Genomic DNA, 17016 nt, shown 5'->3' with positions numbered 1-17016 from the left:
TCTTTTTTTTTTTTTTTTTTTTTTGTCCTTTTTTGAGACCGGCAGCACTGCGCTCAGCCAGTGAGCGCTGTGAGCGCACCGGTCATCCCTATATAGGATCCGAACCCGCGGCGGGAGCGCTGCTGCACTCCCAGCGCAGCACTGTCCCGAGTGCGCCGCGGGCTCAGCCCGATTCCTTCAGCATTCTATTGGTGAAATTAAGTCACAAGGCCAGGTCCAATTCAAGGGGAGGAGAAATAGAGTCCACCTCTTGATGGGTGGAGTTGCATGCTGTGTAGTTAAGGATTAACTAAGCAGGTCTGTGCTGTCCAAACCCTGCACGTTCAAAAGAAAGGTTTGGCCCTGGCCTGACTCCTTGAAGATAACCTCTAGGCCTTTGGAATATCCTGCCTCTTAAGAGTTCCTTTGTTTATCTGAGGCCTTGGGCCATACCACATAATTAAGCTAACTATATGATATATGGTGGGGGCCTTGAGCCATGTGGTATCAGCTTGACCTCTGGAAGAGTGGGAGACTGAGTATCTAAGGTCAGATACATAGGTGGTCATCCATGCCTAAGTGACTGACCCCCAACAAAAGCCTTGGATACTAAGGCGTGGGTGAATCCTCCTGGTTGGCAATATTTCATACATGTTGTCGCACATTGTTCCTGTGAGAATTAAGTGCTGCCTGTAAGACTCTGCTGGGAGAGGACAACTGGAAGCTCATGCCTGATTTCTCCTAGACTCTGCCCTATGTGCCTTTAATCTTTTCTGGTTTTAATCTGTATCCTATCACTATAATAAACCATAACCATGAGTATAACAGCTTTTCTAAGTTTCATGAGTCCTTCTATTGAATTACTGAATCTGAGGCTGGTCTTGGGTGACCGTCTTTGGAGATTATCTACTACAAAGTGAGAGAAAGCAGGAGATTCTCTTCTTATGTTCCTCTCCTTTTTCAGGGGAGTCCTCCTGCAGACTTTCCTTTATGCATTGTTTGCTTGGAGGCATATGTCCAGTCCTTAGCTCATATGAAGCCCAGAAAGGCTAAGTGCCTTGCCTAAGACCTCACAGCTAGCTAATGGCAGCCTGGGTTTTTCTGACTCCAGAGCCTATGTCTTATGCTGTGCCATCTACCACTGCACACAGCATAGTGCCCTGCAAATGGTAGGCTCTATGGAAATGAGTTGGGTAACTAAGGATGCATTGCAGATAGCCCAAGAAGGTAAGGACAGTGGTGCCTGCTTCCTCAGAGCTATGCCCATGGAGCACTGGAAAAATCTCTTTTTATTTATCAAGAGAAGCAACTTGATATCTCACTTTTTAAAACAAAGTGAGAATAGATGATCGTTTTTGGTGTTGTCTGTGATTTGAGCTGGTTGCCCAAGAAATATGAAAGAATCTCTCTTAGGGTGAAAATTGCTCTCTTAATGAGGAAACCATCTGGATGTGACTTTTGAGTTTTGGAACTGAATCCTCCTTCCTTTTCCCACTCTCCCTGAGCTGGTCTAGAAATATGAGGAGACAAAAAAGGGTTAATTTTATGAACGTAATGTGTTATCTAGGATTTTGATTTTTGGAGTGGTCCAGAGGAGTGGGGAGTGAGGACTTATCCTACCCATGACTCAATTGCCTCATCTGTAAAATGGGGATACTGTGAGTACCTACCTTGTAGGGTTGTCAGAATTTTAAGTGAGTTATGGTATGCTTAAGACAGTGCCTGGCACATAGTAAGTGTTTAACAAATGTTACTATTACTATTCTTCTTATAATTATTAGTACCAACATTATTATAATGAAGGAGAGAGATTTTGGTTTTTGGGAGAGGGCTGCAGGAAGTTATAGGGGTGCATGGTGACCACGACCTAAGGAGAAAGATATTCAAGGGAGAAATTCCCTGTGGTAAGAAAGATCATAGAACTTTATTGATCTAATACATAAGCAGTTATATAGGCTGCTGTATCTAAAAAAAGAGAAAAAGAGTGGCTTAAAGAATTAGGGCTGTATTTTTCTCTCATATAAAAATAACTCTGGAAGATGTAAGAGTCCAGGGCTGTTGTCTCCACAAGGGTATCAGGAACACACAATCCTTCTGTCCTGTGGTTTTCATGATTACAAGATGACTGCTGAAGCTCCCCACATTTCAGACAGGAAGGGGTATAATGGCAAAAGAAGGAAAGAGAGGTTGCCAGCTGAATCAGCCCTTTTTATAGGAGCTTTTGTTTTTTAATCTTTTTTTTTATTGAGTCATAATTGATTATACATATTTTTGGGGATTCAATGTTGACATATGCTGATCAAATCAATATTACTAGTATGTATATTGTTACAAATTGTACTTATTCTTTTTGCCCCTTGTCCAACCTCTCCCCATCCCTCTCCCTCCTGCCTCCCACCACTGATAACCCTAGATTTCTTCACTCCCCCTGAAAGAATAATGGTGACTCTGTTGATTTGTTGCCTAGATGATCTGTCCAATGCTGAGAGGTGCGATCAGGTCCCCCAGTATTATCACAGAGCAGCTGCTGCTTCTGTCAATCTGAAATGGGCTTTGTGGAGAGAGACATCCTCTTCTTTTCTTTGGTCTCTGCTGGTGACTGTACTTGTGTCAATGCACTCCAGTGGCTGGCGGACCATCTGTGCGGTGGTTGTGGATATGGGCCACCCACATGGAGGTGATGTTTTGGGCATGCTCCTTGGTGCTGGTGGTGTGCCTGGTTGTGGGGGGGGTTCCGGTCCTTGGCTCCATGCCTTGGGACCTGGGCAGTGCCCCGAGGCGCTTGCGGTGTGCCTAGTTATGGCAGTGGGGTCTGGTCCCTGGCTCCATGCCCTTTAGGGGCTCTTTTGGAAGCACCAAGGTTAGTTTGGGTTCTCCCAGAAGAAGACCCTGAGCCAAGAACCCAGATGCAAATAATTTATTCAGGGAATGCTCCGAGGCGAAACCAGTTAGGGAATGAGGGAAGCAGGGTGAGGAGAGGGAACCCTGAGCCAAGAACCCAGATGCAAATAATTTATTCAGGGAATGCTCCGAGGCGAAACCAGTCAGGGAATGAGGGAAGCAGGGTGAGGAGAGGGAAGAAGACAAGCGAGGGTGCAGTTTCAGGTCAGCCTCAGCCTGATCCTGTAGGGGTGCTGAGAATGCAAATTATATCTCAGTTTGTCTCACCTCAAAGGAAAAATGCTGCCTTCCACCCAGTCAGACACTGGCATGGATTTCCAGGAAGAGCTTGGGAGAAAGCAAAACTCCCAGATAATTTTGGCTTTCTGTACAGGAGCCAGTGCCCAATTCTATGTCAGCAGCACAGAAATGCTGCAGATGCTGGTGAATGTTTGCACAGTTAGTAAAGGGATTGAGGGCATCTGGGAAGGGCACCAGCAGAGAGCTCACTATACCCCACCAGTCACATCTCTTGGGTCAGATCTTAGCCACATGACCACCCATTTCTGCAAAGGAGCTTGGGAATAGTTTTTAAAGTTGGGCACCTGCCATCCCCAGTAAAAGTAAGAAAAGAAAGGAAGGAAAGGAGTGGATATTGGGGAGGCAAACAGCAGCATCTGTCACACTGAAACTTCAATTTCCCCTTGAAGAGGAGGCCAGACAGAGACAATCTTTGCTGAGAGCAGCTGAGCGCACGGCGGGCACGTGTACTGCTCGGGGCACCAGGTCTCTGCTGCCGCCTCCAGATGGACAGCCATTTGTCCTCCTGTGCCTCGCGGGGGGAACGGGGCAGCATGCAGTCTTCTCTCTTCCTCTTCCCTCCCTCTCCCTAGCTCAATGTGCTCTACCTGACCATAGCCTCAGCCAGGAAGATGTTACCACGACAGGAAGAGGACAGCATGGATGGGGAAGGGGGAGGGCCCAGTTATTTACTTTTTCAAAAAGATGGAAGCATTTGGCACAGCTCCTGGTGCCAAATTGAAATTAATGCAGGCTTCACTCCCAGGCTGTTTCTCTGTCCCCTCCTGAGGGCAGAGTCTGCCGCATTGAATCCAAGGTCAGTTGCTTGTCACAGGGGAAGGTGGGGACAGGCTGGGATGCCTCAGAAGGAAACTGAATCTGACAGATGGGTCAAGAGACTTTAAAGAAGGGGCTTCTCTCAGAGCGTGGGCAGGGTTAAGGGAGGCTGAGACACCAAAGGAGATTAGCCACAGAGGGCAGCCATTACCACACGAAAGGTAGGAAGAGGCAGGAGAAAGAACCAGTGTGATTGAAGCCCAGTGAGGGCTGGAGCTGGGGAGCAGCGCTGATTAGAAAGAAGCTGGAGCTGTGGAGGATGTCGCTACCGCCGGAGACATGATGCCAAAGCAAGGAGGGACTTTGAAAGAAACATCCCACCTCTCTCTCGCCCTGCCTCTGGTCTCCTGCTGGTCCTTCCCATTGGCCAAACCCAGGCAAGGAGGCCCGTGGGCGATGTGGACCACACCATCTGCCTCCGGGGACACAGGGCAGGCAGAGAAGGGTGGAAAACAAATTGTAGGGGAAGATGAACTGGCTAAGACAATATACATGTACTGTGTATATGCTCAACAGAGGTGGTTCTTTTTATACTTTTTTTCAGTACTCCAGAATGTCCCATTAATAGACATGCCACGATTTACTTGAAAAATGCTCCTCTTGGTTATCATCTTCGAAAAATTTTAATTGAAGTACAATATATGTATATAAAGGCTCCATATCAGAGGTGGCCTGACGAATTTTCACACATGAACTTATCCACAGAACCAGATCAAGAAATGGAACATTCTCAGCACCCTGGAAGCCTCCTGATCTCTCCATTCCAGTTAATGCTTCCCCAGTCCCCCTCTCCCAGAGAATCTATAATCTGACTTCTAAATGCATAAGTTAGTTTCCCCAATTTTGACATTTTTCGGTACGATCTCTCTTGAGTCTGGCTTCTTTCATTCCACATATTTATGTTGTTAATTTTTACTTATTTCCACTTGCCCCTGTAGAGGTAATGTTATGATGGGCATCTCTGTGTTTATAGATTATTATTATTTTTTTTTTGCCTTTGACTTAGTTTCTTAGGATGAATCCCCAGATTCAGGTTTCTTGGGTTGAAGGGTGTAAATGTCTTTATAGCTCTTGCTGTACTCCGATGAGGCCAAAATGCTTTCTGAAGGATGTACAGATCCTTATCACTCCTTGTCTCGGAAGTCACTGAGATTGCAATGGTTGACTCTAGCTTTCATTGGAAGGAAGGCCAAGCAGGGCACAGTTCTGGATCCCACTGGGGAGAAGCCTCAAACTCTAAATGCTGACAATGCCCACTGTTTCTGTATCTGACAGTTCTTGGTTGTGAACAACAGAATTCTCTCCAGCTGGTTTAAGCAGACATGGCGTGTATTGAAGGCAATCGATTAGGCAGTCACAGATTGTCTGGTGGGCTTAGAGGCTCTGCAGCATGAACAGAACTCAAATCCGTGCCCCCCCACCATCCCCCAGGCCTGGGCACTTCAGCTCACACTATGGGCTCTGCACACGAGATGTTCCCCAAATCTCCCAGTGGACTTCCTCTCGTGTCTCACTGACCACACCACTGGCCACACCAAGATCTCAGATGGGCTCTATGAGATCTTGAGATCTATAAGATTCATGGTTCTCTACCCAATTCTGGAACAAGAATCAGGATTTCATTAGCAAGGAAGACATGAAGGAAAGGCTTGTACATGGTTCACCTTTGTATACGTATATAAGGGTACATTTAAAAGTTCATGGAAAAATAGAATTAAATGACAGTATGGATCTTTCTATAAACTTTTTGACGGGTCTTTGTATACTTGGTGAAAAATGGCTACCCCAGCCCTGACTTCACACAGTCTCTTGGCTCTAGCACCCAACAAACACCTCATTAACCTATTAATCAGTCCTCTGTTTCCCAGGGAATTTTTTTTTTCCTTTTTTGTCTTTTTTACTGACCGGTAACGGGATCGCAACCCTCGGTGTCACGCCCGTACTGGGGACCAGCAACAGGATCGCAACCCTCGGTGTCGTGCCTGCACCGCGCTCAACCAGTGAGTGGACCGGTCTCTATATGGGATCCGAACCCTCGGTCGGAGCGCCGCCGCGCTCTCAAGCGGCGCATTCTCCAGTGCACCACCGGGCCGGCCCTCCCAGGGAATTTTGTGTCCAAATTCTATTTCCTAGGAAAGAAGCTCTGATTGGTCTAACATGGGTGTGGTGTTCTCTCCTCATCCAATCAGCCATAGCAGGAGGGAGGATTAGGTGACATCGCATGCCACAGACTTGGAGATGAGGCCAACCCAGCAGGGCTGAAGATGATGGAAGGAGCTGGAGTGGCCTCCTTTACTGAGTTACCCCAAAGACAAACTAAGCCAGTACCAATGGCACCAGTGAAGTAGGGACACCCCCAATTTTTTTTTTCCAAAATGATTTGTTATGTCACTAAGAAAACATGATGACAGAAGTCAGAATCCAGTCAGACTGCCTAACGCTTATCTTATGGATTAGTACTTTTTAAAATTTTGAATGTCAGAGAGGGGATAAAATATTTTGCAATTTTTTCAGGCTTTAAAGTTCTCAATATGGTCCTGGCAGTCTCAAGAAATTGAGGCTCAGGGAGGTCTACTGACTTTTCTAAAGGCACACAGCAAATCAGTGGCAGATCCAGGACTCTACTTCATCACTGTGCCCCTGTTTCTGAGATTTTCACAGTCCCTATAAAGGGGCTATTGTGTCACCTGACCATGGCCCCCTGGCCTCATGTGATTGGCCTGGAACATCACATTTAGATTGGGACAAGTATATTCTCCTTCCTGGGAAGTTAAGGTTAGGACACTGATTGTTTTTTTTTTTTTAATTGGACTCTAATATGAGAACTCATAAGAAGCAAGCTGGGCGGAAGTGAGGAGAGTAGAGAAAACAGCCTTCAAAAACAGCAGCCAAATTGAAAGACAAGGTGGTTCCAGAGAGAGAGCTAGAGAGAGGAGCTGCCTTGGTGTCTGACAGCTTTCTAGTTCTTGTTTCTTGTTCCTCATGGGGATCTGCCTCCAACTTACTCTAGATAACCCTAGTATTCATATAATTCAGCATGCTTTTGGCTGCCAGAAACAGAAACTGTAACAATAAGAATAGATATTAGTTCACATAACAGGAAATGCAGAGCTAAGGTGGGTTTCAGGCACGGTATGATCTGGGTTCCAGCTACATTGTTCTGTAATTTTCTCTAGGCTCCTTCCTCCATCACTGTGTTGGCTTTGCTCTCACACTGGTTTCCCTCATGGTTACAATAGGGCAGCCAGCAGCAACAGCGGCAACATGCTTTCTTGTTCATACCCATGGAGGTACAAAAGCATCTCCCTCCAACCCTGGACTATGAATCCTTCCTTTCTGTCTGATTATGCCACTGTCAGTTATGTGCCTATTCCTGGGCAGTTGCAATCTCCGGGAGAATGCTATGTACTGATTGGCATAAACTTAGATTCCCAGTCCAATCATTGGCAAGGAGGATGGGATGGCTGGAGGTGTGTGTAAAAATCAACTTCTCCTGCTCATGTAGGCTGAATGGGGGAAGGATGGTTACCTGAACAAACTGGAATCTGCTGGGAAAGAGGAAGAGGAGGCAGGTGCCAGGGAGGCACACACACACAAAAATCATTTTGAGTTGGTTCAAGTGGGTTTCTGATCCTGGTAGCCAAAGAAGCACTTGGACAGTCAACCTCCTGGTCTGTGTCCAAGTGCCTTGGCCCAGCCCCTCTGCTGCCTGGCTCTGATTTCCTCCTCCATTCTGTAGACTCTGCCATCGCCAACACTTCTTACCTCTGCTCACAGCTTTGGCAAGCTGGCATCTCACTCTGCTCCAAGCCCCACTGATAGAGCTGAAGATCCCTCTAGCAGAATCGATTCTGGCATGTTCTAATTAAAAAAGCCTTGTACTTCTCAGCATGGGGGCTGCTGAGATCTGCGCCCATAAAGACAGAGAGTAAGTTCTTCTGAGGAAGGCCTATTTTTAACAAGCCCTGAACCTAATTGAACTTAATCATTTTTCAGTCGCCGACACTTGAAATGTGTGAGTCACTGGGATGTGCTTGGAGCTGAGGGCTGAAGCAGCCCTTTAAATATCAGAGAGATGGTAGATAGCAGCTTCCAGAGAACTGCTCGGGATTCGGGCTGTGGTTTTACTCAGAGTGAAGGTAAAGGTTGGTGCTCTAGAGACCAACAGCCCTGGGTTCAAATCCTGCCTGCCCTAAAACTCTCCGTTTCTCCAAGCCTGTTTCCTCATCTCTAAAATGAGGATGATATCCAAAACACTTTGCATAAACCATTTGAAGGCAAGGCCTGATGTGAGGCTGTTCATAATTTTTATTTATCCCACTTGGCAGGAGTATTCATGTGTTTCCTTGTAGAAACATTAATGGGTTTGATTTTGACCTGTTGCCCAAACCCTGTATGTAATATATTGTCACACCAACTTCCCTCCTGGTTACAACATGGCTGTCAGCAACATCAGGGGCAACGTGCTTCCTTGTGTACTGTATTATCTTTCTGAAACCAAAAACATGGTAACTTCTAAAACACATTTTGTCCCAAGAGTTTAGGAGATTAGAGACCTTAGCATGGCTGAGGGACACTTCACTTAGGAGGTAAAGTGAAAATCACATGGAATCAAAATTACTCTAGAAAACTAGTTCCCCAATTACTTCCTGCCAGCTCTGTGGCTGTTTTTTGAGTTTAGCCCTAGACAGACTAGTTCGCTTGTGTTTCAGGGCCATTTATATGAAAAAGGTTCATCTTTAAACTACGAAATTCTGGTAGGGCAGCGAAACGCGCACCACGAGTGCACTTGGCTTGGCTCAGACTGGGGTTCCCCTTGTCCTGCTCCCAGGGGTGGGGGCAGGTGGGTGGTCTTGAAGAAGATAATGGGCAAATTCCCCTGCACTGGTGAAGTTATGTTTTTCTCACGAATGACCTCTTTCTCCCTCTTTTTTTTTTTTTTTTTTGCAGAGTAGGGAGAATTGGGTTCCTCTGAGCTGGCTGCGTGTAAAGTCTGTACCTAGCAGGGCTGCCGTGAGCAAGCGTGAGTGTGAGTGCGGGAGTAAGAAGGGACAGGACGGCGGAGTTAGTGGGCGAAGGAGCTGGAAGGCGATGGAATGGCGGCGTGAGCGGCCGACGGAGTCTCAAGCGTTAGTGTCATGAGCATCCTGCTAGTCTGCTGAGGGGATCGCTGGGAGGGTCGCTGAGGAGGGTGTCGCCCCCTCCTCCTCCCGAAAGCTTCCCTTGCACCAGCGATTCTTGTCTCCTCCTCCCGCGGAATCTGCGCCCTCCCAGGGCCTTCCAGAGGAGAACGCCCCGTCTGTGCGGGTCACAAAGGCGCCCGTTCCAGGGGTCCGAGAACGCCAGGACTGGAGGCTGGGGGTCGGCACAGCGCAGCCGCACAGCGAGCAGTCCCCCGGGCCCGGGCCCGCACGCGGGCGCCGCAGTCCTGTGGGCGGCCCCTGGTAAGTTTCGCCGCCAGCCCGGCAGCGCCGTCTGCTCCACAGCTCCTCCTGCTGGAGAAAGCAAAGAGGGGTCGCTGCCCCGCGCCTGTTCAGATTGAGCTGCCCCTAGCCTGGAAAACACCATGGCTCCCCTCAATGAAACATAAGTAACTTGCGTTATGTAAAACCACTCCAAAAAAGTCCAACAAATTTCCATTTTCCTCCCATGAAGATTCTTTTAAAAAATGTGTGTTTCTGCACCCCTGCTTGGCTAGTGCCCTAAGCACGTTTTTAATTCTATCACCTGGTTATGCGACCCTGGCTGGGTATAATCCACATAGCTGCCTGTCCCAGGGTCCCTGCAGAACGTTTCACGGATCAGGCTTATCCTTTAATGGCAGATTGATAAAATTCAGAAGCAGGTCCCGGCCTCCCCTGCCCCAGCAAATTAAATATTAGACTATAAAGATGATCTCTGTCTGGAGGAAACTTCGTTCATTCAAATGTATTTGCCAAGACCTTAACATGTGCCCTGGACTATAGACGATAGTCTGAGCATAGACTTGTGGATAGACTGAGGCATAAAGAGCGGGAGGCACTTGCCTGATGTCCCCTGGCCTGGGCATCTGGATTTCTCAGCACTTGTCCATGCACACACTGCTCCCCAGAATTGGGAAGGCTTTAGATTCTTCCCAGGAATTGCAAACGTAAGTTTCTGCTGGCTCCAGGCAGTTATGGGAAATGTGGGAATTGGGGGGAGGGGCAGTTAGGTAGTAAGGAGGAGTGGGGCCTGGGGCCAGAAGAGTGAGTACACAACCAACATTCATTTTAAACATTTTCTGTGGAACAGAACTGAAGACAGGTTGTACTGGCCCTGTGGGCCGTGAGTTTGAGACCCCTGAATTAGAGGATGGTAAGCCAAGGGCCAGGACACTTAGGGGACTCCCTGAAGGACCAGCTGTGAGGATGGGGGTGGATCTGTCCCCAGGGAACAGAGCGACACAGCCCAGAGGGCACTGACTGAAAGGGAAAGGCTTGTGTTGGTGTCTGGAAGCTGGTGAGAAGCCAGTGTCCTAGGGGAGGCTGGCTGGGTATGTAAGTATGTATCAGCAAAAAGGAGTTGGTGGAGCTTCTGGCTTCTAGGGAATAACACATAACACTTCCACCAATCTCAAAGGCAATAGAAACTGATACCTTAAAATCTTGCTTCACAAGCAAGCTACAGTCATCTAACACCTGTCATGTGCTAGGTACTGTGCTTTACATACATTATTTTATGCTGAGACATGGGTGTGAATATCCCCATTCTACCGATGAGGAAACTGAGGCTCAGAGGGGTAAAATCATACTGTCAGTGAAGGTCAGGTATACACATGCAAGCTACAGTCATCTAACACCTGTCATGTGCTAGGCACTGTGCTTTACATACATTATTTTATGCTGAGACATGGGTGTGAGTATCCCCATTCTACCAATGAGGAAACTGAGGCTCAGAGGGGTAAAATCATACTGTCAGTGAAGGTCAGGTATACACATGTTATGCTTTTAAAATAGTGCATTACAGATCTACTTAGGACCAAAAGAGCCCTGGAACACAGAAAAGCTCCTGGACAATATGAAACTGGAGCAGCACAAAATTTCAGAGTTGAAAGAGGTCCCAGAGTGAGTATCCTTTGCCCAGAGCTTATCAGTGAGGTAAATCCTGCTACAGTGTCTACCTCCACCTTGAGGGCTCATCCAGAAATAATCAGGATATGGAACCATTGTTATTACCCCACTTCCTGCCTGTGGGAATTTTCCAACATTAGATATTTTCCTTCTAATATGATTTCCCAAAATTCGGTTGATTCCCAAACCCTCTATAACACATCAGGGAAAAGCCAGAAGTTCCTACATTGTCAGCCAGTATTGTCCTATCATCCATCAGTTTGAAAATCATTTTCAAGGTAGTGGATCATGTAAGTTAGGAATGCTTTAGGCTGTAATGAACAATATACTTGATAAGAGTGCCTTCAACAATGGTGACACTTGTTATTTCATTAAAGAAGCCTAGAGGTAGGCAGTTCCAGGGATGGGACAATAGTAAACAGTGTCAATTAGGACTTAAGTTTACCCCAATTTTCATCTCTGCTCTCCTCAGTGTGACAGTGATAGTTCTCCTCATGGTCACAGGGTCGTTGCCACAGTACCAATCATGCCTTCACAATAATTTCCAAAAGCAGGAAGACAGGGGAACATGGACAAGCCTTCTCTTTTTGTCACAAAGGAATGGAATAGATTTCTCCTTATGTCTCATTGGCCAGATCTGGGTCACATGTCCATCCTTAGACCAATCATTGACAAAGGGAGGGGTTCCCATGATTAGCAGGAACCAATCACAATTCATTCTCTGGGACTGGGCATATTAAGAGGGGACAGAATCAAAGTTGTGTTAGGGAAGAAAGAAGTTATGGTGTTCTTAGAGTCAGACTAGCTGCTGTAATAAACAAATCCTCACATTTCATTGGCTTAACACAACAGAAGTCATTTTCTCGTTTATGTAATGATCCACTGAGAATGTTCATGGTTGGCAGGTGACTTCTTCCACAAGTTGATTTCAGGACCTGTCTTGTGGTTCTGCCTCCCATAAATGTCAGATGGGGGAAGAGAGGATGGAAAAAGCTACATTCACTTCTTAAAAGTCATGGTCCGGAAGTGACACACTTCCCCTCTGCTCACATCCCATTGGTGAGAATTCATCACATGGCTCTGCCTGGGTGCAAGAGGAGCTGGGAAGTGTAGTCCCTGGCTGGGCAGCTACCTCAAGTGACAACTCCACATGAAGGGGAAGTGGCTGTGGGGAGGTGGTGAACTGATCTCTCCCAGGCTGATCTTATTACATCCTTGTTTTTAAGGAACATCCACTCTTTTCCAGACTTCCTTGCCTGTCACTTCCCACTGGGTGTTGCTACTTACATCAGACCACGAATCATTGTCTGAATGATTTATTCTCAACCTTTGCCCACGCAGTTCTCTCTGCCCAGAATTCCCTCTCCACTTTTCTTCTTTGCTTGGTGAACTCCTATTCATCCTTCAAAACCCAAATTAAAAGTCATCTCCTTTGTGCAGTCTTTTCTACTATTTCACCCAGGGCAGGATTCATAGCATCTTGAAGGCTGACTCACCACTGAATTTCCTACAATGTTTAGTACACAGTAAGGGCTCAGTTTGTGTGCAAATGGATTTAAGTACTTCAGGCATAAGAACTCATTTTGTTGCAAGTAATAGAAAACTCATCTCAGATTGCTTTAATGGAATATACTAATTCAAGTAATGGGACATGACTCAGAGGCATCTTCAGGCTTGACTAGATCCAGGGGCTTGGATGATGTCCTCAGTATTCAGTCTGTCTCCATTTTATCTTCTCTTCTCTTTGTTAGCTTTATTCCCAGGCTCCCTGCAGAGGCAAGATGGACCTCTCATGACCTCATTCACCTAGGTTTAAGTGCAGCAGGAAACAAAGTCTCTCTCTTCCTCAGTGTTCAAACTTAAATTCCACTGTTCACTCTGCTTGGGTGAGCTAGGGTCACATGCCCATGCCTGAACTAATCCCAGGCCAGGGGACTGAGGTTATACAGATTGGCCAGGGATCTGGAACTCTGATTGGTCCATCCAGAGTCACATATCCCAATCCTGAAGCTGGTGGGGTGTGGTCAGCCCCACAGGAACAAAAATGACCAGGAGTGAGGGAGGAGGGTGTGGCTTCCCACAGGAAATTCAGGGTGTTGTTACCAGGAATGCTGGACACCACTCAAACCCTCATTAGCACTCACCACACCAGAACTTCACCATATGAAACAACCCATATCACACCATTTCATACCAGAAACTGTTTACTGAGCACTTAATGTGTGCCAGGCTGTGCTAGGTGCCTTACTACAGGCTGTGAGGTGACTTCTAGGATTTCTCCCATTTTCCAGATGAGAAAACAGAGGCTCAGAGAACTAAAAGGACTTGCCCGAGGTTAATAAGCAGCTGTGGAGGAATTTGAGCTGAGATCTGATGATTAACATAACCAAATCTTCAAACCACTACATTGCAGGACCCTCAATGGGTCACAAAGCTAGAATTTTTGCTTTAGGAATCTAGCCTCTGAAGTCTGGGAGTGGCAGCGCAGTGGGTCTCACAGCTCTGTAGGGCTTGTTGGTTTAATGTCATCCCCTCCCCTGAATACCTGTGGGCCAGGTGATGACGTGATAAAAAATGCCTCTCAGTCCCACTGGCTGGGGCGGGGGTGGGGTGGAGGTGGGGGTGCCACGGGGCTCTATCCACGGCTGCAGCTAAAGTTAAGTGTATTTCATTTTAACCCCATCAGGGGACACACCTCCTTGATGCCATTTTGCCCCCTCTTCTTTAGGAACACAGGGAGCAGAAGGGTAACTGACATGCCAGAACCATCTGCCCAACTCCTAATAATAAATCATGAGAGGAACAGGTTCCAGGCAAACATTGCTTTAAAAACAACAAAAAAAGTGCCTCTTCTCGCACCCGGGCAGCCATCTGCCATGTCCTCCTCATGTGCCAAGCTGTGGGCGGAGGGAGAGGCTATGGGGGGTGGAGAAGGGAGGGGGTAGGCTCAGTCCTGCACGGCCAGCAGGGGTGGCTCACGTGATCTTTTCCTTTTTGTTACTGTGGACAGGGCATTGCAGAGAGAGAGAGAGGTGCACTCACTGGTTTTGACCTCCCTGGGCACGGTGTCTGAGCAGTGGGAAAGATTGATTCCTTCAAGATGCCAATGGTAGGTATCTCGAAGCTGATGGGGACCGAGTGATAGCTCTTGGGGACAGAGCACTTACTATGGTCAGGCTCTGTGCTGCCCAGTTTACACAGATTAGCTCGTCTAATCTTGACAACAAATCTATGCACAGCATTTTATAGACGGGAAACTGGAGGCTCAGAGACATTCAGTGACTCACCCAGGTCACACAAGGTGGCAGAGCATGAACCCAGTACTTCAAAGAATATCCTGTCCCCACACAGCAAGGCTGCCTCTTCAATATGCAATAATGAGGTCAGCTGCCTTTCCACCCTGGCAACCCAGGGCGGGCTCTGCATGTAGCAGATGAGCAGCTGACATCACCCCAGGGTGGTCTTCCACCTCCAGAAACTGCCCCAGGCACCCCCTCTGTCCTCCTCCCTTGAGCTGAAATGTGGGCTTCTCCAGTCACCTAACCTGTTGCTCACTGTGACCCCCTCCTCTGTCTCACCCAGTCAAAGAAGCGCAGAAAAAAAGACTCTGAAGTTCTCCAGGAGCCTTTGGAGAAGGTCAAAGAGCAGCTGGCCGAGGCAGATCTTCGGAAGCTAAGGCAGCAGTTCAGGAAGATGGTGGAAAGTAGGAAGTCCTTTAACTTCTGCAACCAGCAGAAGATCATGAGGCAGTAGTAAGTGACGGGTGGACTTTTGCACTGAGTGACCCTGGAGAAAAGCCGGGGTTTGGTTTCATGGTGCATGCCTTCTCTCATGTGGCCTCTGGGGTAGGGACACACTGCTGAGCCCAACCTGGGGACCATGGTCTTCTATCTGAAGACTCTTTCAAGAGAAGTCCACTTGGCATAACTTCAGCTGGGAGGGGAATTTATTATCAGAATCCAGGGTGTCTCGGGGACCCCTGGGGGGCAGGGCACCCAACTCTCAGGGAAGGACCTAAATGAGGGAGCATTTCTAGTTCCTGTTTCACTTTACACATGAATCTTGTTCTCTCTCTGAATTTCAGCCTGGCTGATGGGTAATGGCTGCCCCCGACTCTTGAGTTTGCCAGCTGCCAAGGGCCACACAGAGAGCCTATCTTGAATCAATTCCAATCTCAAATTCCCAGGAGAGGGAGAAGCTGATTGGCTCACCTTGGGTCAGGTGTTCACTCCTAGTCCAATCAGCTATGGTGGGGGAGGAAGAACTGGGCCTATGCTGCAACTGTCCCACCCATGGTCCTAGCAATGGAAGTGGGGGAGTTCCCAGAGGAAGCAGGAATCCCTAGGCGGCAGATACATACCCCGATGACATTTCCTGTTTGTGTGTCCTTATGGGAATGGAAAGAGAATATTTGAAATTGGGTTGCCCTAGAAATTACATTGTGTATTGTTTCTCTGGGCAATAGAAAGGCGTTCTCTGGGGTTGAATAAGCAAACATTAAAAAGGCATTCTTAGATTTCCTCCAAGGGAATGTAATTCCTTAGCTACATCCATAATGTTTATAGAGGCAGAAACTGTCCATTATTAAAAAGAAAATCTTCCTACTAGATGATGCATGAGGTTTGGAGGATGGGGAAAAAGGGTTCTTTAGATTTTCCATGGATTCAACTTACTCAAGGCCAGAATTAGTTCATATGGGACCTCTGAGTGAATTAAGAAAAGGCTTCCTTTCTCAAGACACTTTACTGCCATCTGTTGGAATATTGTCATTATGTAGGGATTTTGTTAGAACAAGAAAAAGCATCTCCCAGAAAAGTGTAATAAACAAGCAAATCAGTGATTTTTTTTTTCACACGGATGGCACTTCCTAGGGCTATGTAGTCCACAACCTGCATGTCTGTGCCTGGCTGCCCTGATTCTCATCTTACCCCTGGTATGCACCGAGAAATGCCTTCTTCCTGGTATGTCTCTGACCGTTGTTCTTGAATCTTACCCTTCTGCACTCCCACACACCCCATGCACAGGGTCTGGCTCTAAGTCAATCCATTTGATCTGGTTTCACTTTGATGAAACCGAAGGGGAAGGGGTGGAAGAATGGCGATTTTAGGGTCTTTAGAGCGAAACACCTGGAAATAGGACCAGAACTGAGATGAGGTGCCTAGGGGACAGTATTTAAGCAGGTGCTTTTCCGCAGGGCTGACTCTATGCTTGTATCACCCTGAGAGGAGTGCCTCCTTAGATTTTGGGACTCCCCCTCTCTCCACCCCAGTCCCAGCCCTGCCTTCAAGACAGACCGACCTTCCTTTTGCTCTTTCTGACCCTTTCTAAAAAAGCATCTCCCAGAAAAACACTCTGGTGGAGTGTTGCTGTCTCTTTTTTCTCTCCACTGTAACAAAGACCTTCTACCAGGAAGTGGTTAAGAGGGGGAGAGAGATCCCAGTGGCAGGTTTGTTATCAGACCCACTCAGTTCCTGGCTGAGGCTTCCCCATATTTGATACCGGGCATATGGGTCTGGCTGCCTGCCCCCTTTCAAAAACAAACCAATAAAAGTCCAATGTTGGTGAAAATGGAAGTCAGTTTTTATGCAGGAATACCAGTGACCTGAGGAGAGATGTTGGACCAACCCATCTCTCCGGTAAACCTGAAGGAGAACGGCCAGACTAAAACCATCTCCAAGACTCAGGTTTACTGAGGGTTTTTAAAGAGGGGGTTGAGGGAATGGAACGTGGGAAATGAAAAGCAAGAGGGAGGGGCACATGAGCAGTGAGGGCTTCATGCAAGGTCTCAAGTGCAAGGTCTCGCCAAGACTTTGGCTTCTGCTCCCATCTTTGCTGTTATCGCAGGTTCTGGGTAGTATGGGCAAGTCTGTAGCTTCAGGCTGGCTGGAAAACAACTTTACATTCACTTAAGTAATGTCATCTTGCTCCA

The 17016-nt window shown here is 47.3% G+C and overlaps 1 protein-coding gene across 1 annotated transcript in view; it reads left to right on the top strand.

Annotated features, from left to right (window-relative positions):
* The first annotated feature begins 14093 nt into the window (after window positions 1-14093).
* The window catches only part of CCDC63 (coiled-coil domain containing 63), a 39946-nt gene continuing 37023 nt past the window's right edge, over window positions 14094-17016 (top strand). The window contains exons 1-2 of the mRNA XM_008590366.1: window positions 14094-14196; window positions 14670-14839. Coding sequence (XP_008588588.1) covers window positions 14188-14196; window positions 14670-14839 — 179 coding nt within the window. The 5' untranslated portion in view covers window positions 14094-14187. The remainder of the gene's footprint in view (window positions 14197-14669; window positions 14840-17016) is intronic.

The sequence above is a fragment of the Galeopterus variegatus genome, unplaced genomic scaffold (genome assembly GCF_000696425.1).
Source record: "Galeopterus variegatus unplaced genomic scaffold, G_variegatus-3.0.2 Scaffold6040, whole genome shotgun sequence".
In the NCBI taxonomy this organism is placed as follows: Eukaryota; Metazoa; Chordata; class Mammalia; order Dermoptera; family Cynocephalidae; genus Galeopterus; species Galeopterus variegatus.
The sequence above is the reverse complement of the archived record's forward strand: the minus strand, read 5'-3'. Positions and strand labels throughout refer to the sequence as shown.